The sequence below is a fragment of the Lissotriton vulgaris genome, chromosome 10, assembly GCF_964263255.1.
Source record: "Lissotriton vulgaris chromosome 10, aLisVul1.2, whole genome shotgun sequence".
Taxonomy (NCBI): domain Eukaryota; kingdom Metazoa; phylum Chordata; class Amphibia; order Caudata; family Salamandridae; genus Lissotriton; species Lissotriton vulgaris.
In genome coordinates, this window is record NC_141698.1 from 839,665,175 (window position 1) to 839,690,579 (window position 25,405).

Here is a 25,405-nt window from a genome sequence, read left to right on the forward strand (position 1 = left end):
GAACCCGGGACGATCCTGACCTCATCCACCTCGCAACTGAGAACGAAGATGGGGAGGAGGATGAGGATGAGGATCTCTCTGGGGATGAGGCAGATAAGGGACAGGTAGAAGTCGTCAGACTAACACGGTCCAACTTAAGCAAACATGATAGTGGTACTGGGGGAACCCCGGCGCTACTGTCAGGTCCGCTTAACATGGGGAATGGACGAGCCAGATCTCTGTCAAGAGGCTCTGGCAGATCCCTTCATACCAATGGCTCTCACAACTCTTCTCAAAGAGGGATGACGTCCCCTCAGAGGAGAGTGTACGAAGCGAAGGAAAAGGCAGCTAATCTGAGGATCGAAAGGGAAGAACTTGCCCTGGCCAAGGAAAAGCTTGCTTTTGCTAGAGAGCAACAGTTAAGTGGGGTAGTCCCCACTGGTGGCAGCAAGGTACCTAGTAATAGGGAAAAGAGTTTCGATACGAAACACCTTGGGAAGATAGTGCCCCCCTTTAAACAAGGGGACGACATCCACAAATGGATTACTGCTTTGGAGAGGGCCTGCACTGTGCAGGGTGTTCCCCAGAGTCAGTGGGCAGCTATCTTGTGGCTCTCCTTTGAAGGAAAAGGAAGAGACAAGCTCCTCACCACAAGGGTAGAGGACGCTAATAATTACCAGGTCTTGAAGAATACACTCGTTGAAGGGTTCGGCCTAACCACTGAGCAGTACAGGGTGCTGTTCAGGGATACCCAGAAAACGCAGTCTCAAGATTGGTCTGATTTTGTCGATTGTGCCACTAAGGCTTTTGAGGGCTGGTTGCTGGGCAGTAAGGTTACTGATTACGCAGGATTGTATAATTTGATGATGAGAGAACAAATTTTAAACAATTGTCAGAACCAGTTGTTGCATCAGCATCTTGTCGACTCGGATCTGACCTCTCCCCAAGAATTGGGAAAGAAGGCAGACAGATGGGTTCGTACGAGAGTTAAACAGAACCAGGGCCAGAATCAAGGTGGTCAGAAGAAAGCAGACCAAAAGGGTAAAGATTCTAAGGGGGAACAAAATGACCAGAAGTCTTCGACAGGTCCCCAACAACCCAAAGAGGGTGGGGGTCAGGCTCCCCAAAAGAAGAAAGAAGGCCAATCCAAAAGATGGTGCCAGTACTGTAAAAGTAAATCTCACTGGTTTAGTGAGTGCACCAAGAAAGGAGGAGGGCAGACTCCTGCCACTGCAGCCCCTAAGGCACCTGTTCCCCCTAGTACAGTCAGCAGTGGTAGTGCGCCTCCCAAGGGTTTAGTAGGGTTAACCCTGGGTTCTGAGGGGCGTGACAACTTAGTTGGCACACTCACTCAGGCTGTCCTTGTCAGTACAGGGGACGTAGACGTGTCCCCTGACGTAAGCCCCAATACTTTGGGCAAATACCGACAGACGCCTTTCATAAATGGAAAGATGGCTCAGGCCTATAGGGACACTGGTGCCAGCGTCACCATGGTGACGCCTAACTTTGTGGACCCTGGACAGATCATGCCAGGTACAGAATTCCTGGTGACCAATGCAAGCAATGTCACTACCAATCACAGTATGGCAATTGTAGCTTTCTCCTGGGGAGGGGTAACTGGCCAAAAGAAGGTTGTAGTTAGTCCAGACCTCCCAGTGGATTGTTTGTTGGGCAATGATTTGGAGTCGTCACAATGGTCAGAAGTGGAGCACCGGACTCACATGGAAATGTTAGGTTTGCCAGCACATGTGTTCGCTGTGACTAGGTCACAGGTCAGGAAATGCCCCACTGAACAGGTGCTGGATTCTGGAACAACGGACCAGACACCTCCCAAGAAAAAGAGCAGTAGGGTTAAGGCTGCGCCTTCCCCCTTGCCTCAGGTCGTGGATCAAGTCTCAGAGGAGGCTGACCTACAGGAATTGAGGGAAACTGAGCCTAGGGAGTTCGAACTTGATCAAGTTGAATTATTGGGCTCAGGGGGACCCTCAAGGGAAGACCTGGGGAAGGACCAGTTAGACTGCCCTTCTCTTGAACCCCTCAGACAGCAGGCTGCTGCTGAGGCTGCTGGGAACGCCACAGGTACCCACAAGGTATACTGGGAAGATGGACTCCTGTACACTGAGTCAAGAGACCCCAAGCCTGGCATGACCAGGAGGCTGGTCGTCCCCTTGTCTCAGCGTGGTTTCCTCCTTACCTTGGCCCACGAGATTCCCTTAGCAGGTCACTTAGGCCAGACGAAAACGTGGGACAGGCTTGTCTCACACTTTCACTGGCCTCACATGAACGAAGATACCAAGGAGTTTTGCCGCTCCTGTGTCACTTGCCAAGCCAGTGGTAAGTCAGGTGGCACGACAAAGGCCCCCCTTATACCAATGCCTGTGGTGGGGGTGCCCTTTGAACGGGTGGGGATCGACATCGTCGGTCCCATGGAACCACCGACAGCATCAGGGCACAAGTTTATACTGGTGGTAGTGGATCATGCCACCAGGTATCCTGAAGCTATTCCCCTTAGGACCACTACAGCACCTGTTGTGGCAAGAGCCCTAGTTGGAGTATTCTCCAGAGTGGGCTTCCCTAAGGAGGTCGTCTCCGACAGAGGTGCAAACTTTATGTCGAGCTACTTAACTGCTATGTGGAAGGAATGTGGTGTCAACTACAAGTTCACTACACCCTATCATCCACAATGCAATGGGCTTGTTGAGAGATTCAACAGGACCCTAAAAGGGATGATTCATGGACTACCGGAAAAGCTTCGGCGTAGATGGGACGTCCTGATCCCCTGCCTCTTGTTCGCCTACAGAGAAGTCCCACAGAAGGGGGTTGGCTACAGCCCTTTTGAACTTTTGTACGGGCATCCTGTAAGAGGACCCCTGTGTTTGGTGAAGGAAGGATGGGAGAGACCTCTCAAAAAGCCTGCAGCCAACATAGTGGACTATGTGCTTGGCCTCCGCTCGCGGATGGCTGAGTACATGGAAAAGGCATCTGAAAACCTTAAGGCCAGCCAAGAACTCCAAAAAGCTTGGCATGACCAAAAGGCTGTCTTGACTGTTTATCAGCCCGGACAGAAGGTGTGGGTGTTGGAGCCAGTGGCCCCAGCAGCACTCAAGGACAAATGGTCCGGGCCCCACACCATCCTGGAGAAAAAGGGAGAGGTCACCTACCTGGTCGACCTGGGAACTCCCCGGAGCCCCCACAGGGTGCTTCATGTCAACAGGCTAAAAGCATATGTCGACAGGAAGGACATGAGTTTGCTCATGGCCCTAGATGAGGGACAGGAAGAGGAGAGTGACCCTCTCCCCGACCTGCTCACTCAGAATCCTGACGATGGCTCGGTAGACGGTGTTGTCTTTTGTGGCAGCCTCTCTGAACATCAACAGAGCGACTGTAAACAGGTTCTTCAGTCGTTCCGACATCTGTTTTCTCTGACACCCAGTCAGACCGATTGGTGCACCCATGAGGTCGACACTGGTGACAGCTTGCCCGTAAAGAGTAAAATCTACAGGCAGCCTGATCACGTTAGAGACTGCATCAAAAGTGAAGTGCAGAAAATGTTGGAGCTGGGAGTCATTGAACCCTCGGATAGCCCTTGGGCTAGTCCCGTAGTTCTAGTGCCGAAGCCTCACACCCAGGGTGGTAAGAGAGAGATGAGGTTTTGCGTAGACTACAGGGGTCTCAATGCAGTCACTAAGACTGACGCCCACCCAATACCAAGGGCAGACGAGCTTATCGATAGATTGGCTTCGGCCAACTACTTAAGTACGTTTGACCTGACAGCTGGGTATTGGCAAATCAGGTTAGCTGAGGACGCCAAGCCTAAAACCGCATTTTCAACCCCTGGTGGGCATTATCAGTTCGTGGTGATGCCCTTTGGTCTGAAAAATGCACCTGCCACCTTCCAACGGTTGGTGAATCACGTCCTTACTGGGCTGGATGACTTCTGTGTGGCGTATCTTGACGATATTGCTGTCTTTAGCTCCACCTGGGAGGATCACCTGGTCCACCTGCGGAAGACGTTAGAGGCGCTGCAAGCAGCAGGCCTCACTATCAAGGCCACCAAGTGCCAGATAGGGCAGACACAGGTTGTATACCTGGGCCACCTTGTAGGTGGAGGCCAGGTTCAGCCACTGGAGAGCAAGATACAGTCAATCAGGGACTGGGCTCCTCCAACCACCCAGACTCAGGTTCGAGCTTTCTTGGGCCTGACTGGTTACTATAGGAAGTTTGTCAGGAACTATGGTTCCATCGTGACACCATTAAACGAACTGACAAGTAAGAAAATGCCAAAAAAGGTTCAGTGGACAGCGAGCTGTCAAAAAGCATTCGATGACCTAAAGCAGGCCATGTGCACGGCGCCTATCCTCAAGAGTCCGGACTACTCCAAACCATTCATTGTCCAAACAGATGCTTCTGAGTTGGGTGTGGGAGCTGTTCTTTCTCAACTGAATTTTGATGGTCAAGACCAGCCCATTGCTTTTATAAGCAGAAGGCTGACCCCTAGAGAGAAGAATTGGTCAGCTATTGAGAGGGAGGCCTTTGCTGTGGTTTGGGCCCTGAAGAAGCTGAGGCCATACTTGTTTGGCACTCACTTCAAGATTCAGACCGACCATAAGCCCCTCTTGTGGCTAAATCAGATGAAGGGTGAAAACCCCAAACTGCTTAGGTGGTCCATTTCCCTACAGGGGATGGACTTCACAGTGGAACATAGACCTGGTACTGATCATGGCAATGCCGATGGGCTCTCCAGATATTTCCACTTAGAACAAGAAGACTCACCTGGTCAAGGTTAGCTAGTTGTTCCGACGTTTGGGGGGGGGTCATGTAGGAGAGTAGGGTCTGCAATCCTATGATCACCCAGATTTTTTGCTTTTGTTTCACTGGTTTACGACTTTCTCTGGCTGTGGGCCTGCCAATCAGACCCACAGCCTGGCTGTTCTCTTTCTAAATTACGATATGTACCCTAGGTGCATTTACCAATTGGTACTGGGCCACCTTATCAGACCCTGTAACTCAGGGCATAGGTGTACCCAGGGCCTGCCAGGGGCTGCAGCATGTATTATGCCACCCTTGGCTGGCCACCTAAATTTGACACAACTGGCTGCATGACAGCTGGGGCGAAGTCGTGTAATCACCCTTTGCTTTAGATATAGTAGCCCTATATCTAACCATACAATGGACACCCGAGTTCCTATCAGTCACTCCTATGGCAGGCCTTGACAATCCTGAAGGCAGAGTGCATGGGCTCGTGTGAACTGTGTTCTGGCCCGAGCCGAGCCGGTTGCAGCTTGCGGAGAAAAGACCCAATGGCTGTTCCATGATAACGCGTACCACATCGGTAACTTCGGTGTCGCGTTATCAAGACATGTCGAGTAAGGTGTCATACGAATCGGGGTGCTGCCCTCTCACCAACCCTGGCGACGAGGTTAGCATCCCGCCCTTCTAGAGGGACACGACATGTACGTAACTGTGAACCCCGGTTAAAGTTAACGAAAGCCTCAGCTCCACAAAATGGATGCTGCCACCACAGACACGAGTCTGACCTCCTGCTGCTGGGAGTCCTTCCAGCGAGGAGCGCTTGGACAAAGGGTTTCCTGTCGAGGGCGGTGTTCGCACCGTCCCAGACAGGGTTTGTGTATTCTGGGTAGGTAGGGCTTTTGCAAGAAGGTGACTGCGGAGTGGCACCCCGGTGCTCACTACGCATCTGCCGGTTAGAACCAGTTCCAGGGGCGACAGCCCTGGCCTGGGGAAAGTCCGGCAGGGGAGAGGGGTGTAACTACCCCCCTTCCTGGTCCCACCCTTAGGGCAGGACCTAGTCATGTACCCGCCCCTTTCTTTAGGATAAAGGCCGGAGCGGGGACCCTTCCAAATTAGATCATCTTTGAATCAAGAATACTTTCTACGAAAGGACTTCAAGACTCTTCTCAAGATTTCTCCCTTGTGGCTAAGGAGTAGTCACCCTGCATCAGCGGGCACCATCTAAGAACTCTGTGGTTTGCTGTAAGTCCTTCCTCAAGGAATCCGACAGCCCAGCTCGACGAGAACCGGCTTCCCTGGCACCTCTGACCTCTACCCACGTCATCAGCTCAGCTGTGATCTGTGGGTGCGACGAGACCTCGAGGGACCGGCCATCATCAGAACCTGCACGCTCTTAAAACCAGCACGACCATCGAGGTAACTCTCTGGTGAGTGCTCTGGGGTCCGAGAAGCCCCGACCCTGAGCCGCTCCAGCACCGAAGTGCAGTCTCCCAGCATCTCCACGATCTGCGTGGGGCCCTTCTGCTCGCTGCTCAGCACGTTGTCTGGTCACTAGCCGCTGGCTTGTGCCCTTCTGTGACGACATCCGAGAATCATCACTGCTGGTCTGGTTGCTCCAGACTGGCCCTTGCTTCCATCTTTGCGAGAAGCACCCCGGACCCTCCTGGTCCACTCAAGACGCCATCTTAGGCCCACCACGTGGCCCTGAGATCTGCCAAGGCTTGTTGCCCCATCCTGGGCCCAGCGACGCCGACAGCATCATCCTTCGTGGGACAGCTCGCACCTCCACCGTGGTCGCCGACAACGCCTCCTGGTCCGTGAGACTGCAGAGCCTAGCGTCGCCCACTCACCTGGTCGAGGTGACGGCCAACCGGTGCCTTCCTGGTATCCTCTGACTACTGGCTAGTAGTACGAACTTGGTCCCCTCTGCTTTCAGGTTTCATCAATCTCCGATCCAGGCTTGGATCCCTACGAACTATTCATCACTGGTCGCCGGCCAGCAACTCCTTTTCTTCCGGCTCCTGGCTCGTCAGCGAAGACCCCGACGCCTGTAAGACTTGTGCAGCCGCAGCCCTCGTGGCTAGGTAACTCGGCATTTCGGTGCCTGCATAGCCTCCTTACTCTAGGGTCCCGAGTCCCTCGCTTCCGACTTGCCTTAACCTTTCCGTGTCCTCGGACACTTGTTTAAACGTGCACTTGAAGTATTTGCTAAAGAGATTTGGTTGTGCTTAGTACCCTGTCCTCATAAAGAGTACAGGGCTGTTGTGATTCTTAATAAATATACTGTTTATTTTCATAACACTTGTGTGGTGTCCTTTCACTGGGTGTTCAAGGGGTACATGTGTGGTAAACAGCTAGCTTAACGCGCCCTCTCGAGTCTTTAGCCTTAGACTGCTCGTATCCACGCTACTAGGATAGCTGGTCTATAGGTTGACTTACAACCAAACACCATAAGGGTCGTTGGAACGATACATAGCGGTCGCTAGAATAGCGAACGTTGCATATCGGGCCAACTTCTCACAGAGATGATAGTTGCCTGGATCACCAGCTGCCTGGTCGGGGCGTCAAAGAACTTGAGAACAGGTCTCAAGCCCCTAAGCAGTCCGAAACAACAGGCCGCAGTTTTTTTGGTGTGCCCCACAAAGGAGAGGCCCGCATCCAGCCAAACCCCCAGGTTTTTTACCTCCGATACCGGGGTCGGAGTGGGTCCCAGCTGTGAGGGCCACCATTGGTCACCCCACAACTCCACTCCCTTACCGACAACCATCACCTCCGTTTTTGTGGCATTTAGCTGGAGACAGTTGCCTGTCAACCAGCTAGCCACCGCCTTCAGTCCAGACTGAAACCTGGGGGCCTCGATCTCCGCATCCCCGCTGAGAGTAACCGCCAGCTGTGTGTCGTCGGCATATGAGACCAGAGTTAGGCCCCACTGCCTAGCGACATCAGCCAGCGGTCTCACGTAAAGGTTGAACAACGTGGGACTCAGCGAGGACCCTTGCGGAAACCCCATGGCCAGCGGTTGGAAATTGGACTTGAAGGGAGGGATGGCAACACAGAAGGAGCGGTCATCTAGAAAGGAGCGGAACCATTGCAATACCTGGCCGCCAATGCCAGTCTCCTCGAGCCGATGCAGGAGGATGCTGTGGTCTACCGTGTCAAAGGCGGCGCTAAGGTCTAATAATATAAGCGCCGCCGTTTGACCAGCATCCAACCTTGCATGGAGATGTTCCATCATCACAAGTAACGCGGTCTCTGTGCTGTGACCGGCACGAAATCCGTTTTGTGTGGGATCGAGGGCATTGGTCCGTACAAGATGTTCAGACAGGGCCAGATTGACATGGGCCTCTGTAATCTTGGCTGGCCAGGGTAGCAACGAGATGGGGCGATAACTTTCGGGCTTGGACGGGTCCAGGGAGGGCTTTTTGATAATTGGGGACACCACAGCTTGCTTCCACTTAGCTGGAACCACTCCCGTTTCCAAGGAAAGGTTGACAAGGGAAGATACAGCTGCACGTCCCATAAAAGCCTGATCTCGAAAGAGAGCAGGCCTTACTGGATCGGATGGAGATCCAGATTTGACTTGCAACGCAAGTTTGTCAAACCCGTCCAAGGTGAGGGGGGGGAAGACAAGCAGAGTAGTCTGATGGTGGGTCCCACTGGTGCTTTCCCAACCGGACCCCATGCTAGGGAATGTCCAATAGATGGCTTGGACTTTCCCCAGGAAATACGAGGCAAGGGATTCACAGTGGGAAAGAGAGCTTACGGTCGTAGAGGTAGGCCGCTTTGCCATGAGATCTTTTACGGCCTTGAAAATGGCTTTCGACGGATTAGTACTGTTCCGGAATTCTGCGGCATAGAAAGCCGCTCGAGCTTGACAAATAGCCCGATGGTAGAGCTTGACGGACCTGGCATATGCAGCTTTTAAATCAGCCCCATAGGTCTTCCTCCAGGCCCTCTCAGCCCGTCTACAGGCACCCTTCAGAGCCCGAAGGGCGCCATCGTACCAGGGACTCGACTCTCTAGAGTTGATTTTAGTCGATACAATGGGTATCAGAGAGTCCAAGGCCCTAGTAATCCAGGAACAGAAGAGGTCATACCCCTTTTCTACATCCGTCAAAGGACCCAGCGGCTCCTCTAGTAGAAGACGATGGAAGTCTTCTAACCTAAGTTTCTTCCAGGCCCTCTTCTGAACCCGTCTAGCCGAGGAGATGGAAGGGGTGGCTGAGACAGGGCAAAGGATAGACACCAAGAAGTGGTCTGTCCATTCCACCGGCAAGATGGAGGTAATTTTAGTCCCCGGCAGATTGGTAAACAAGGGATCTAGATTTGATGCAAGCTTCAAATTTAAACAATGAAAAAGGTAACGTAATTAAAGCATGAATAAGCCAAACAGCAGAATTCGTTTCGGCAACAGAAAATGGTAACGGTTCCAACTTTTTAATATGCAAAAGTGAAAATGTAGCATCTTTCATTGACATGAATTGTTGTTTACCACTTTCCCAGCCTTCAACGTTTGCAAAGTCTATGCAAACTGCATAATAGAACGCAATTGATTTGACCATGGTACAGAACTGAGACATCATCTTGCACAATATCAGCAACAGAAGAAACAATATATCTAATGTGTAAATACGGGAAAAAAGTGTGTTAATGCTATTATCAACAATTGCAATCACTTTTTCTAAATTAATGAGATCAATAGCCCTTAACCATAAGCAGCTTTGATTTGGGACAGTTTCCAAACTTCATTGTAAACAGCATATATCCATCTTTTGGATCTGCCAGTTGCAGGACCTTTCACAAAGTCATTCAAATCAATGTCGTCAGTCAATTTAGACAAATGGAGTTTAACTGACGCTAAGGTAGAGTGTTTGAGCCAGTTCTGACATAGCTTGCCTACAGACTAGGTAGTCCAATCAAAAGCAGGGGGTTTGTAAAATGGTCGAACTCAGAAACAACATATGGCTTCGGATGAGAGATGCAAGATGCAAAGCCTCAGTGCCTTGCACTTGACAATTTTTAGAACCCCAAACAGATTTAAGATCAATAGTATCTTTCCACAACTCATAGCACCCTACAGATAATTGGTCGATAAAGGACTTCGAATACAATAATTTTGTGTGGGTAAGTCTTCTTAAAATAAAATGCATCAGGATTGGATTGATTAAAATCAGTAAAGTAAGAAAACGTTTTCAAAAGAGTCTTTGAGCTGCCTTCAACAGGAGCAGGTCAATGTTCCCATTGTGTGTAGTTAACCACTTTTCTAAATGTGTTTGCTTTGTGCAGAAAGTGATTGCCATAATGTTGGTAACAAAACAAATCAGCATAATTTGCGGAAACTAAGTACAAATCTTCAGCATCAAAGGTAGCATAATATTTCTTATCAGAAAACAGAGCCTCTACGGCTTGGACATCCCAATCATCAGAGCGTATATTTTGTTTAACCACATCCCCCATTGAAACATGAAGTACATAAGGGACATTAATAACCTCTGTGTGTCCGTGTATTTGAAATTTTACAGCATCCCATACAATCCCATCTAAGACAGGCCAAGCAGTAATATTCACAAAAGTCTGGTCCGTCTTCATTCTGTGTGATGAGCAGTGGGGTGCCAAAGTTGGATTTAGTCACAAAGGACAAACTCCCACCCGACCTTTATCTCTTTACTAATATACTATCACTAGTACTGGAAGAGTTAAGGGCCGCAATCAAGAATTCTCGCAACACATTTTAAATATTTTTCCTTTTTTTAAATTTATTTATATATATTAGTTGCAAAAATATATTTTTATCTCTTTCAACATTACAATATTTATATAAATATTTTCAAATGCATTATTGCATAGTTGTACAATTCTCAGTTGGTGTAATCAAAACATGACATCTTATCATCTCATCCTCTTAAGCATTATTCTTTACAACATCTGTTTTTTAATGCTTACAATGAGTCAGTCTCATGCAACAAATACAATCCCCTTCAAACATAACATAACCCATTCACAGTCATACCACACAATCTCATCAATCAAACCCCCAGAACCCACTACATGCATAGATGAACAGATCAAGAGGTGGTAATTGCCTTCCTCTTGTATTGTGCTGAAGTCTGGGGTTTCAAACACTCTTGGCCGACGTACGTTTCGATGAATCTAGTAATTAATATCCATCTTCTTCAGGGCCTGTACTACAAATAATTATTTGACAAATGCGTGTCGATATGTCATAGGTGAATATTGGGGAATCTACCTGGACAAAAACACAAAAAGATAGTGGAGAGATGTTACAATTCTTGTCCTAAAGCTTTGTTTCCATCTCGCTAAGGAAATTTATTTCATCATATTAATTTAACAATACTTTGTCAATTCAAAAAAGCACATGCCCTAGAGTTATTTGTCCTATAAGATTCCATCACTTCTCATAGTAGTCTATACAACCATTATGACATTTGCTGTATACATTGTTGATAACAGAAACATATCCAATACATAAAACACTTCATCTATTTGTAAAAAATCATGAAAGTGACACCCATTGAAAAGACCACCCTAAACCCCATGTACATAGAGCTCATGTGATAAGCTAAACAAACTACGAAATATAATAAAAGAAAATATTTTGTTTAACCACATCCTCCATTGAAACACTAATTACATTAGGGACATTAATAACCTCTGTGGGTCCGTGTATTTGAAATTTTGCAGCATCCCTTACAATCCAATCTAGGATAGGCCAAGCAGTGATATTCACAAAAGTCTGGTCCAACTTCATTCTGTGTGATGAGGAGTGGGGTGCCAAAGTTCCATCAATTAGTCTTATTGTAATTCTTTCTTTAACATAGTGTCCATTCACAAGATGGAAAAAATCCACCACAAATCCAATGCACATAAACAATAAAATTGAAAAAAGCACCAGCCAAATGTAAGTCCAAGGGGGAATAACATTTTTTTTAAACCAAACAGCAAAAATCGAAACTTTTGAGGGGGACTTTGATGTGGTAAAGTCAGAGTAAATGAAAAACGTGATTGACTAGCGACATAGGTCTCTAATTTGGGCATAGATAAGTCTGTGAGATAAGTGTACTCAGTATCATTAAGAGGAGAATCAGCCAGTGGATTCAATAAAGGATTCGTAACTGTGTTCATCTCAATGGCAGCATCAGGCTTGGTGGTAGGTGCCGGATACAAAACAGAGTTTCGCAGCATCGCTGGACAAGAGACAGCAGGTGTCATACTAAGAAGAATCGGACACTCTGTGTAGTTTGACATTGTCAAAGGAGATATACTTGTTTTCCTTTCTACCAGGAAGTGGAGGTAAAAAAACTGTTCTTGTTCCCTGCTCGCGAAGCACAGGAACTGGAGCATGATATGAGGGGCCAAACTCCTTCTTGTTCGCCACCTTCTCTCGGACCAATTCACCAACTCGGGGTAGTCAGCGAAACTACCAGAATCTGCAACGCAGCATCAGATGTGGAGGGCAAGTGTTCCTTTGCAAGACTGTCACGGGTCTTTTGTAGATTTTGGAAAACAGTACAATGTTCATCTATGTCAAAGGGAGCGGCAGACGCCACCAGGTCTAGACCCTCAAGGTCCGAAACAAACATTTTGATAGCAAAGAGCATCTCGTATGGGGTCCGCCCACCCAGAGACCTTCCAGGGAGATTATTAAGTGCACGCTGAATGCTATTGACGTGGGCTAGCCAGTTCTGGCCTGTACCTAAAACCCTAGCTGTCAAGGATTGCTTTAAATCACGGTTGGGTTCATCCGCTACACACCACTATTGCCCTCAGGCCGGTATGGAGACGAAAATTTGACTTGGACCCCAAATGAATGCATGGCATCCTTTTATGCCCTAGAGGCAAACGCTGGACCCTGGTCCGAGTGGAAGGTACCACATGCAAAAATTCCCACAAAGACACGAGAATCTGCACTCCTTTGGGGCCACACCCACACAAAGCACTGCAACTAAGATGTACTTACATGCAGTTTCAGAGGAGAAAGGACCGCAGTCATCTAAGTAAACACAACCAAGTGGTTTATTAGATATATACAACTGTGTCTGGGGTGGGGGTGCAGCAGTAGAAGGCTTAATCTGCTGGCAAATGTCACAAGGAAGGACATAATCACGCCTTTGCTTATACAATCCTCACCACCAGTAACGCTCTCGTAAAAGTGATACAGTCGCAGAGACGCCGGCATGGGCGGATGCCATACCCTCATAAGCGGCTGTAATCAGTGTTGACCTGTGGTCTGCGTTGGGAATCAACCTGTCACCAACATTGTTAATTCTCACATAAGGAACTTTATCAGGACTTAAACGATAAGAGTACTTGGAAGGGAAACCTCTAGGGTAATTACTTCCCTTCTCTGTTGCGACAATAGCTGCCAAGATGTCATCATCAATCTTACTTTTGGAACGTGTAACTGCTGCAATCACATATGTCGCTACTGCTGCCTTCACTGTTTTATCAGCAAGACTATTGCCAACACGTGAACACCAACACGCTGGTGACCAAGAGTATGAATCACAAACACGAGCAGCAGTCATTCGTTGAGCTCGGCCACTCGAACCCAGATCATCTTCTGTTTTATTATGCTATCTTTGGAACAGTAGTAAGAGTCACTTACGATAAGAGTAGTCACACTAGGATCCGCTTACTCCAATGCAAGCATCAGAGCATGAAGCTCAGCCAATTGGGCGGTACAGTCCCTGAACGTCTATGTATGCACGACATCAGACTTGAACTCACCATTCACAATGGTACCAACCATAATTGCGCAGGCTGAAGAATATGCATGATTTGAACCTGTCGCCGGTTGCGCCGAACCATCAGTGTAAATTATACAATGGAAATCCTCCAGAAGGCGCATGGTCAGAGGAGCCGGATGAACAAATTCATACTGCAAAAACTCCTGAGTCTACAAAGAGGAATAGAAAATGAACGTGACATCTGGAGAAGTCAAGGACGTAGCCCATTGTATCCACCTTGGGTGCAAAGCTTTGGAATTTGGTACACTGGCTTTTGTCACTGCCTCCAAGGCAGGATATGGAGTAACAACCAAAATGCGTTTTCCATGCGACAGTGCACGTTCTTTGAGAATCGCCATCTGCACTGCTGTCAAAACTTTTTCCACAGTGGAAAACTGCAGCTCAGCCTAAGTGTACAAGTGTGACTTGTAAGCGAAAGGGACTGTGTCACCCTCATTAAAAGTCAGGTACGTGAAACCCACCACCCCAGGTACGATTCTTATCACCAGGTTAGTATGGTTATCACGAGTCAGTAAGAATTTTGATTCTAGCGGATCAGTCTTCAAAGATTGCAAGATGGCTGTATGAGCTGGCAGCCTGCATGATATGGAAAAAGTAGGTTGTACCAAAGTGTAAAGAGGCTTGATACGCTGGACTTATTCGGGAATGTAAGTACGCCCAAAATTCTAAAAGCCCAGTAAAGATTGTAGTTTCTTCAGTGTTGTAGGAGCACGCAGCTGTGCACATTTCTCCAGGAAGTGAGGTGCTAAACCTCGACTTTCATTGTTGAGTTCATTGCCCAGGAACAACACTGTGTACTCTGTGATGTGTGACTTTGCAAAGTTACATTTATAGCCAAAGTCCACAAAATGGCAAATTATGCGGTCAACGCAACACAGATGTGGCCATAATTCATCATCTGTGAGATAAATGTCATCCACATACGAACATGCATCTCGGTCGAGCCCCTCCAAAAGAGAGACTATGCGGGCGGCAAAGACTCCAGGACTGTTCTTCTAGCCCATAGCCAATCTTCTGAATTGGCGTTGTTTGCCACCACTGGTATAAGCTGTCCATTGACTACTAATAGAGGACAGGTTGTGGGGGAAAAAGCCATTGGATATATCAAATGTGGTCTTAAACCTTTTGCGCACAAGACTATCCACAAGGGCAGAACTGTGAGTGTTTTGTACCCCGCACGTACGACAATGAGAGTTTAAGTGCCGGTAATCCAATACCAAACGGTACGATCCATCAGGCTTAGTCACAGTAAAAAGAGGGTTATTCATCGGAGACACACACGTTTCAATCACACCTTGATATTCCAATTGTTCAAAGATCTCTGCCACAGGAGCTTTTACTTCACGTCGCATGGGGTAATGTAGTTGAGGCTGTGGCATAGAACGCTATGGTATCTCATGTCAGGGGGAAAATTTGTCCCAACCACAGTGTGTATGGTACAATGCCGGTGCAAGCACTTTAGCCCAATCTTCTGAGAAATGCAGTGCCTGCTCTTTCAGCGCAGTGTGCGCGTAACTAGGGAGGATTACCTCCTCCCCTTGCAGAGCGGCTAAAACAAAAGGTGGAGGCCAGTCGACCTCCGCCAACATAATGTCATAGCTAGTAGTCAGATTCTCCCAAAATACCCCTTTTATAGTACGTTCTATGTAATTTTTCAATTAAAAGGACAATTTCAAAAAGTCTTTTGGGGGAGCCACTCTAGTATCAGCTGTCTCAACAACAACAAATGTGTCACTTGCTGTCACCTTCAGAAGTGGGCGCAATGCTTCCCGCACTATGGTAATTTCCGCTGCGCTGTCTAGTAGCGTCAGCGGCCACGTCAGGTTCCGAAATTGTGTTCTCACTATCTGTGGTATATCTCGCTGTAAAGCAGCAACTTTCTTTTTCTGAAACTGGGGTCTTTGACGTGTAGAGTCGTTCTGCTTGCCTTTACCGTCTGTCTTGCGGTGTTGCTCTTGTTTTGCACCCCGTCCTCTGCCGCCTTCTCCTCCACCTGTGGGTGAGACCGATGTTTCCTGCAAAGAGCGAGGAGAACGTTGATCAGGAACTTGAAAACGATCAGGTGACTTAATAGTTGAGCGGTCGCACAATTCATAACTGCGCTCAGTAGACGCAGGTATTGGTGAAGCGGGACGGGAGCCCTGCTTCTGTTGCTGTTTACCCTGTTTTTTGTTCTTATTCCATTTCTGTTTTGGAACAATGGGGCGATCATCTTTGACAGACTGCGCCACCTGAGTTTGCTTTTGCGTTGTTTTAGCAAAAGGCTTAACACCTAAACTATTTCGGCCAATAGTCTTGTAAGCCGCCGTAATAATCTTTGGTAACTGAAGGGGTTTCTCGGCATCGGGGACATCGCGTAAATCATTAGACACCTGGAAGCTTACTGCATCTCCCTTAACATTAGAAAGGACGAGATCGGAAACTAAGTCAAACACACTGACGTGTCATATTTCTAATTCAACAGCCGCCTCCGGCCCATGCTAATCCTGAACACACTTAATGACGGAGGTAAGGACAGCCATGGACGGAGTGCCGAAGCACTTAGCATAGACTGCCGCAAAAATCATACCCCATGTGGCACAATCAGTCACTTCCGGCACTAAGGGCCATATGGCAAAATTGCATTGGCAAACGCCAAAATTTGCAGAATTTTGTTGTTTGCGAATACAATTTTGCCAAATGGGATGTATTAAGGCAAAATAAGGAATCGCAAAATTTGCGATTCTTTATTTTGCAATTGCATTTAAGGAATCGCAAATTTTGCGATTCCTTAAATGCAATGTAAAAAGCACCCAAAAAGTGCAATTTGGCCTTCAAGTTGGTGGTAATTTGCGATTTCTATGAAAAATGCACTTTTTTGTATTTTTCAAACTGCAAAGTGAAGCAGTATTTGCGCCACATGTGCACCCATGCTTATTTCAGGGGTGGATCAGGGTGTATTTTTGACACCCCTGCACGCTTGAAATTATTCTCAATTTGGGAATCGCAAATTCAGAATAACTTCTCATTGATTCCTATGGACCTCCTGGTCCATAGAAATGAATGGGAAAGTATTCCTTAATTGCGATTCGCAATTTGCTAATCACAATTAAGGAATATTAAGAAATCGCAAAATAATTGCGATTTTTTATATACATCCCTATTTGCAATTCTCAAATAGTGATTTCTAAAAAATCGCTATTTGAGAATCGCAAATCAGGATGTTGATACATATGGCCCCAAGTCTTTCTGCAAACTAATGGTAAGAATCCTGTGTTTCTCCACAGGAGTTGTATTAGGAATTGCTGTCTCCAATTGGTCAAATTTCTCAGCAAGCCAAAAAGGCATATCATTCTTATCCTGGGGACTCTTGCCCATAACCACATTAACCATAAGTGGACTAAGCTTCAACCCGCTCGGCCCAACTGGATGCGCCGCAGGTCGGGGGCCCGCCCTGGAAGTTGCGGGTTATGTATTGCACCAAGGCCCTTATAACCCCTACAGCAGAGGTATAAAGGGGCCTCAATCCATCAACGGGAACCCTCCCAGCACAGGGGAGAGGGGTAAAACCAGCTAAAACAGGCAAAGAAGCGCTAGGGATGACAAAGGACCTAACCGAACCGTTGTTAAAGAGTGGCGGAGGGTGCCATTAAACCAAGTTCGGTGCTGCCCAGCAGAAATCAGAATCTCCTGTGTCCTATATGGAGTGTACTCCAGAGCCGCGGCAATGGGATTGTAAACATGAAACGTATTGCTATCCGCATTCACTGCAGAAAACGTAACCAATGAGTAGAAAATCTCAAACGGGTATACCGCGCTCTGCACTCACCCAAATACAACTGCCATGCCCTCTAAGGGGACGTTCTAAGTCTGCAAATGGTTGCGGACCACCATCCTACTATGCTGGGGTATGTCAACATCACCCATAATGACAGAGTAGAGAAAAAGACTATACAAAGGATAGTAGCACAACTGGGTTGCAACTCAATAGAAACCGTTTTAAATTATCAAGCTTGAAAAGACCTTTTAACTATAGGTAGGTTTATCCTTCACCACTGTCAACCGGAAACAATAGTGAGGGGGTCGTGGACTGATATAAGCACTACTCGAGAGCTTCAAAATAAGACCACTAAGTTGGGTGCGCCATGTTGCAAGGATTCTGCTCCTACACAGAACTGTGCACAGAGACCCAGGACCTCAGTGAATTGTGGTGGACCAAAAAACTCACCTCAGTACCTAGAAACCCTAACCAGCTAGCATTGGTGTGACATTAGCTCTTTGTCCTATAGCAAAGGAACCAATGATTAGACAACCCAGAACATGCAACTTAGGTTATACTAAGGAATGGTGGGAAGCAAGAACACTCTTTTGTTTGTTATTCTCATACCAGTCCACAACAGGAGTAAAAAAGAGACACAGGAAACGTTAAAATATTTATTTTAACGACGTGCTCTCAGATGCAGTATTTTTGCTAACATAAGCAAACATATGATTAGAAATAATATGATCAGCATTGTTACAATCCCATAAAACACAGCAGGAGAAATCATTTTACAATGATGGTGAGAGCAGGCCTTATAGCGCCTAGTTATATCACCCTCCCTAGCTTAGAACTATGTTTTTATAAAATATAGAAGGCCTCTTAGGCTTGTGTGGGGGACGCCATACCTCTAAGATCCTCAAGAGTGAATCAAATCAGGATCTGCAAATGCTCTCTGTCTCTCTGGAAACGGGATTCTTCCAAGTGTGTGAAATCATGCCTACGGTGCAATATTAAAGGCGCCAGAATCTCCGTTGGCTTGCAGCTGCATGTATGTTATGTCTAAAACGTGAGCCAATCAGTCCGCACTTCAGCTACCTTGTTATGATAACCTTGGAGGCTTTAACACTCACTGTACAGACTAAGGTCACGGTGTAAGTCAATGGATGCCGAAAACAAGCCTTACTCATGTGAAGCTATTTACCCAGCCTAACTTACAAAAACAGCTATATGTAGTGTTGTGTGCAAAAAGCAGCAAAAGGTAAAATGCGGTTTAAACTTCTAATAAGTCTATGCTAACATAACAATGTGCGCAAACCAGAGCCAGGCCTCACTACAGCAGCTGGAAAAATAAACAAAATGAACACAGCTGTGTTGAGCGCAAGCACACTTTTATGGAAGCACACAAGTTCTTCTTAATCAAAGCATGTACTCCTGGCTCCCAACATGTTTCCGGACCCAAAGCCCCTTTCCTGGTGGTTCTTATATAATTATCTGGTGACAGCTGCACTGTTGAGCCAGACCATAAAAATTCAAGGGAAGGATTATGGGACCATGCATGACAGTGGGGGGTTTCTGCTGCAAACCAGGAGTGCAAGAGTATCAATCAGCAGACACTTATCTTTGCCCATTCATCCTCAGCAACAAGCATCCCACTGGTTGCTTCCAGAAGTCCTAGGGAATGGGAAATAGTGGCTGCAGAGTCGCTGTTGTAGTGGCTCTTGTGTTTCCCTGCTGCTTCTCAAGGTGAAGGGAAATTCATTGTGACCGAGGGGAAAACAGTACCCTGCATAGTGAAGTTCCGTCTTAGCAAAGGACAAAGTTTCACTATGTTGCTCAACTTCACATGGGTAGTTTAATTTGTCCGCCCTTAGGTTATTGTATGTAATGTTACGTTAACTAGGTTTAAAGTGACAAAACAATCGTCTTGGTGCTTTGAGTACCTTATGAAGGCTCAGTGCTTTAGAACAGTTCTGTTGATTGGTCTGCAGAAAATGCAATGTTTCCAAAAGTTATGGTAGATGAGAAGTGCTTCTCAATTTTAAATTCCACAATTGTGTCCACAGATATTACCATAATTCCCTCTTGTCTAGACATTTCTGTTTTAAGGTACATTTCGCAATAGGCTATTACAGCAGTGGGACACAGGTTTTGTATTGGGCAACAATGTTGGAACAAGTTTGTTAAAAAGGCGAGGGCATATTAGAACACCTAATATTTCTAGGTCCTCTGGACAATAGGCATCCATTGGAGAGTACAAAGAGCTGCAGAGAGTGGAATATCAAGGCTGATTCAATAAAATCTCTGTGGCTGTAGATCGTACACTTTTCAATTGCACACAGTAGTATTTGGGTAAACTGTAAATCAGCACCTTTGCTATAATTTAACATGTACCCTCCAAGAGCCAATGCTGCTGTAACTTCTTGGGGGAAGTCTTGAAACTTTAAAATCCACCTTAATATTTTAGTATGGATCCAGTAAGACGGTCCCAAAGACATTGCTGTCACTTCATGGGGGAGGTCTATAAATGTTACAATATACCTTTATGTTCTACAATGGATCCAGCCAGACACTGCTGTCACTTCTGGGGGAAGTTCTAGAAACTTTAAAATCCAGCTTAGTGTTCTATGATGGATCCAGTAATACTGTACCAAAGACAATCATCTAAGTTACTTTAATGGCAGTGAAAGGACTGATAATTGAGTCCCATCAGTGGGGTTATATGAATACAATTATTTGATTTCAAAGTTGTTTGGCCTGAGGTGAAAATTAATTGGAGAATTTTAAATGTAGTGAACCAGAACGATAATGAGTGGTATTAAATGACTTATAAACTAAGACTACAATGAAATGTATAAACAGACTTTGTATGGAGATTATATATATATATATATATATATTGTGACCAAGCCCTCTGTGTAGGGCGAAACGTTATCCTGCCGTGGTGTGCGATAAAATAAAAAACTCACCTGCACTCTGGGTCTTCCGTGTTCTTGTTCAAAGTTGGCTGATGATTGATAGCTGGTGAAGCAGCAGGAGCGCAAGTGGTGAAATATATATATATATATATATAGATATCACTTAATCTTATTCAAATATCTATGCCTTATTTTACAGTGGCTCACGCATCGCTCTTCATTCAGAACTCATCCGTTACTGCCTGCTGCATTGTGTTGATGCTGGTATTCTCATACAAAAGTGAGATTGAACAAATATGGCAAGGCTGGCTGACTGTGAGTTCATATTCCTTTAAATATTTGAGTCAATGTTGTGCTGACATCTGTTTTTTCAAATCTGAGTATGTAATTTATATTGTACACATGTGCAGTAAACCCATTCCACATTCAAAGGCCTTGGCCAGTGTTTCTTGAAACCACTTGGCTCAGTGGCTAGTAATGGCAATGTACTCCACACACAAATGCACTAATCCCAGGACACAGTCAGTGGCAGTCATACATTTTCAAAGGATCTGAATGGTACACTGGATGTCCTGAATGCCCATTAAACAAGGTCAGTTGCAAATGGTGTTGGACCTGTGATGTACAGACAGCACATGACCACACATTAAGACATGCATTTACTTTGACCAAAAAGACCAATAATAGTTATCCAGAGTCATAGCCTGCGCGTGATATTACGTGTCCAGTACCCATGCAGTAGAGACATGGAATGGCTTGAAGGCGCACCTTGCATGCACAGCGATTGTCATTAAGAAACATGTTCTGTAAAGTAACTATTCTTACAATACCACAATGGCATGTAATAAGCCATGTACATCATCTATACCATGTGGATTATTTGGCTAATGCCCAGTGCCTAATATATCTACATTATCGTATCTTTTGTTAGTTTTATTCTGTTTTGCAGGCCTTAACTGTGGTTAGCCAAAACCTACAAATGTTTAAATAGGCATACCATTTTTCAGGACCCCTAAAGTATGATAGGGAGACAAACTATTTAAGCGTTTGGTCCACAATCGGAGAACTGTGCTTCAAAAACTGGTTTGGGAAACCTTTATATAAAAAAATCAATATTCGTTTTGATATTTAGGCGCATTTGCCACACTTTGGGGTGTATCCTGGTCCTCCGTTGGACCTGGATGTTCATCCTGTTCTGTAACCAACATGACAACTGAAACTGAACCTGGTCTTGCCAACTACTTGGTCAGTTCAAATTAGAAATCCATGAAGCGAACTGTCAATATATACATACAATTTTTACCTTCATGTTTTGGGGATACAAAGAAACTATTGGAGTAGATTTTCACTGAAATTAAACATTAAATTAGACTCCTTTTGAGGCAGCACACACTATGATTCAGTCTGCAGTCTTCACAGCATATACTAAACCTTTCTGTATTTCCACAACATGTATGATCCTACAACAGTCAATACTTGTTTCGTCCACACAAGGCTTCCTCAAGGCTCATATATTTCAACTGCAGTCTGGGGGCTAATTAATAATTTTTCAGTTTGAAGGGTTAGATTGTGCCAACATATGCCCTCAACATGCTATATGCTGAAGCACCAGAGGTACCTGTGCGTACTTCACAAAGCCAATATAGAAGGCCAATCCTTGTGCATGCAATATAAGGACGTGGCCACAGGTCTTCCTCTATATGCCCATAGCTATATTAGTGTCTGGAATAAGTAACGTTTTAACACACCTCTCCTGTGTGCCGTACATAGAGATGTGTCTTGTACTTCTTTCTGTGTAGATTGGGGGCCCCATTCACAAACGTAAACTTACACTTTTGTGTAAGTTTATGATTTTTAGGGATTTCCAAAGGAATTTTATGAGTAGCACCTTTATGACTGAGGAGTGTTCGCTCTAGTGGCGGAGATTCCAGACACAAAAACATAGGCAGTTGTAAAGATACTACTTGTAAAATTCCTTTATGAATTCCCAAAAAAATCATAACATTACACAAAAGTGGAAGTTCATCTTTGTGAATCAGGCCCTGATTGACTCTGACTTATTTGTTCTTCAAGTTTTATATAGTGAATTCAACACCACTGTCGATGTCAGAATGCTCTACATAAATTGTTAGAAATTGGGTTTCTGATTGGCAGTCAGATACACACCATACATTAAGCTGTGCTCACCCTCTCGTAGCGAGGCCAGATCAGGCAGGCTTAATTTAAGAGGCAACGTGTAAAGTATTTGTACAACACTTCAAACAGTGACACAGTGAAAACACCACAAAAAGACTTCACACCAGTTTAGAAAAATAGATTATATTTTTTAAACAAAACAAGACCAACACAGCACAAATTCGATAAGTGTCACTTCAGCTACCCCAGGCATTTTGGTGAATTAAGGTCTATAGCACTCTGGGGTACAAAAAAAGAATAAACTTTATTTAACATCCTTGTCATCACAAAATATATATTTTAAAATGACTGGAAGCATGGAAAAATGGCAGACGGATTTGGCATGACTGCCTTCCATTGAACCACAAGACACACAAGTTTCTTTCCTTAAAAAGAGTCATTCCTTACATTAGAAACTAGACCAGGGCTGTTTAGCCCACCAGTTGTGTGACCATCGTCTTCATTATTTCATTGCAGCTATACTTAATGCTACCAGCATTTCATTATTTGATATGTAAATTCATTCAATTCAAACATGTTTGATGAAAATGTTCAAGTTCTGCTATTTTCAATTCCCTCTTATTGTTAATGATGACAATCCCCTCCGGCGTGGACACTTTCTGTTTTGCATTCCTGCCATCACATTTTAACTTATATGTACTTCACAAAAACCTCATTTATATTGCGCAAATTGTCCAACTCAAAATTGAAATACATTTTAATAGTTCCTTTGTTTTTCATCCTCATAACAACATGAGGATTAGACCCATGTTCTTAAAGGTGTTTCTTAATTCTGATAATGATGACAATTTGATGACAACAAACTCACGTATATTGCATTTAGAATCAAAACAATTACAAAAAACAATAGTTCTCAATCTGAGTGTCACATGTGAGCCAGTATTTGTGCAAACCTTTTCTGTTATTACAGGGACTAATCATTGATTCCTCTATTCTTGAGTACCGATAAGATAATGGCATTCATTGCTTTAAAGTGGCATGTACCATAACCGATCTTCAATACAATGGCATATGATGTTGTAGTAACAAACTAATAATAAAATGAATTACTAAAGTGGCAAATACATTATTTATTGAGTACACAATCACTACTGTATTTTTGATTACCTTTTTGCCCTCTAATTACTTGTACAGAGTTCCACTCAAATAAGTTATATCACTTTGACCTGTGGCCACATAAGATGAAGAACATAGATTTTTTAAAATGGGTTGTTTCACAAATTCCATCTTTGGCAATATGACAACGACATTCATAATAAAAAACGGTAAATTCACAAAAGGAGACAGGGCCTAAATCAAAGTGCCACATATTATATCATATTTGCTTGAGCCTGTCCTTAATGTTACATTCAACTATTGAGAATTGAAATCTCAGTGTCAATGAAGTAACAATATGTTAATAAGATCAATTACTTTAAAGTGACATACATATAATATTACACATTACCAGCCACTGCTTTGTAGGTATGGTTCAGATGCACTTACCATTGATAATGCACTTTTTGATTTGCCTATAATTTTTCACCCCATTGACGGGTTTGCTGCAAAGCTGGCATTCACTTGGCATAGTCATCATAGGGTCAGTATGTTACATTTATGGAAATAAAATAGGGGCAGCATTCCCCCCCCCACATTTTAGCTCTCATAGGGACTTTTGATTATGCAGACAGTGCAAACCGTTGAATAGATTTATACAAAACTTGACATGAAAATAGAACTTAATTCAGAAAATTTGCTTTAATTGGTTTGATGTAAATATGTTCAGTAGTTTTTGAGAGATAAGTGTATAAAAAAGTAGAAAGTGGGCTTTAAATGTTTAACACATATATATCTGTCCCATTTAAAACTTTGATATGGAAAAATCACAAATCTTGTCAATCACTTAGAATTGTTTTAATCAAATGTGATTAGTTGATAATGACGATTCAGTTTATTCTGGTTATTTGACATTTGCAATTTGGCACTGGATATACATTTCCAGAGTAAAGGGGGAGCGCCATGAGAGGTGCCTGACACAGGTGAGTGCTGAGGGGCACCCAGAGGCATGGAAAAATGGCCCAAAAATGACAGAAGTGTTTAGTGCGATAAATGCACAATTTAATAAAGTGTCAACTGTGGTTTGCATGTCTGCTGTGTGGATTGTGGTCCTAACAATTAATTTGTGAAATTCTGTTGTTTTTGGTTTTAATTTGTAACAATAGATCCACATTAACTATTTTTTTTGTGAATTTCTATTTCTTTTGTAAACATATAATCGCATCTTATCAAAAAAAGATAACCATAACTTCACTTTTACCTTTGGTTTATGTCCATTCTATGTTATGGAAGTGGCAATTGTTGTGATTAAGTCATACTTTCAATTGATACATATTTTTAATGAATTGCAAGTTATAGTATGCATGTCTGTTTTGTGAATTATGTGCATTCCTACCCATAATTAGTGAATTTTAATGGATTTTCGGTTTTAGTTCACAACCATAACTCCACTTCAACTGAGTATGTTTCAGTGATTTTTTTAGGTTTATTTAAATATGGTGATGTGTTATAACTAAAGCTAACCATAAATTCACTTCAACCTTTGGTTTATGTGATTTAATATATAGCACAGAGGTAGCACTATCTAAGACTTTTCCTTGAACATTTTTGTTTTGTTTTCTTAATAATTTTGGTGCTGCTCGATGAATCTGTATGACATTTTCAAAACAACATAAGTACATCTACTTTTATTTTCATGAGCCTCAGGAGGCCCATATCAAGCCTTGTGAATGATGTAAAAAATCTATTCAGTTCACTAATTCTGCACTTGGCCAATGGGGGTTGGCTGAACACGACGAGGTTGGAGCAAGACTGTGCGTAGCAGGGGTTGGCTGCTCGCCAAATGTTGGGTGCTGGGCCCGGCAAATGGCTAGACTCTGTGACTCAACATGCAGTAGTTGGCTGCATTTTGTGCATTTGGTATTAGTTGTATGGCTGTTGTGCACGTTGTGGTTTGTGCTGTTAACCATAATTTGTGAAATTCAGTGTTCTTTGGTTTTAATTCTTAGCCATTTCTA

At 44.6% G+C, this 25,405-nt stretch overlaps 1 protein-coding gene across 1 annotated transcript in view; it reads left to right on the forward strand.

Annotated features, from left to right (window-relative positions):
• The window catches only part of LOC147688866 (ferroportin-like), a 230,718-nt gene that overhangs the window by 69,024 nt on the left and 136,289 nt on the right, over nt 1-25,405 (forward strand). The window contains exon 4 of the mRNA XM_086939832.1: nt 20,356-20,471. Within this exon, the coding sequence (XP_086795958.1) occupies nt 20,356-20,471 (116 nt within the window). The remainder of the gene's footprint in view (nt 1-20,355; nt 20,472-25,405) is intronic.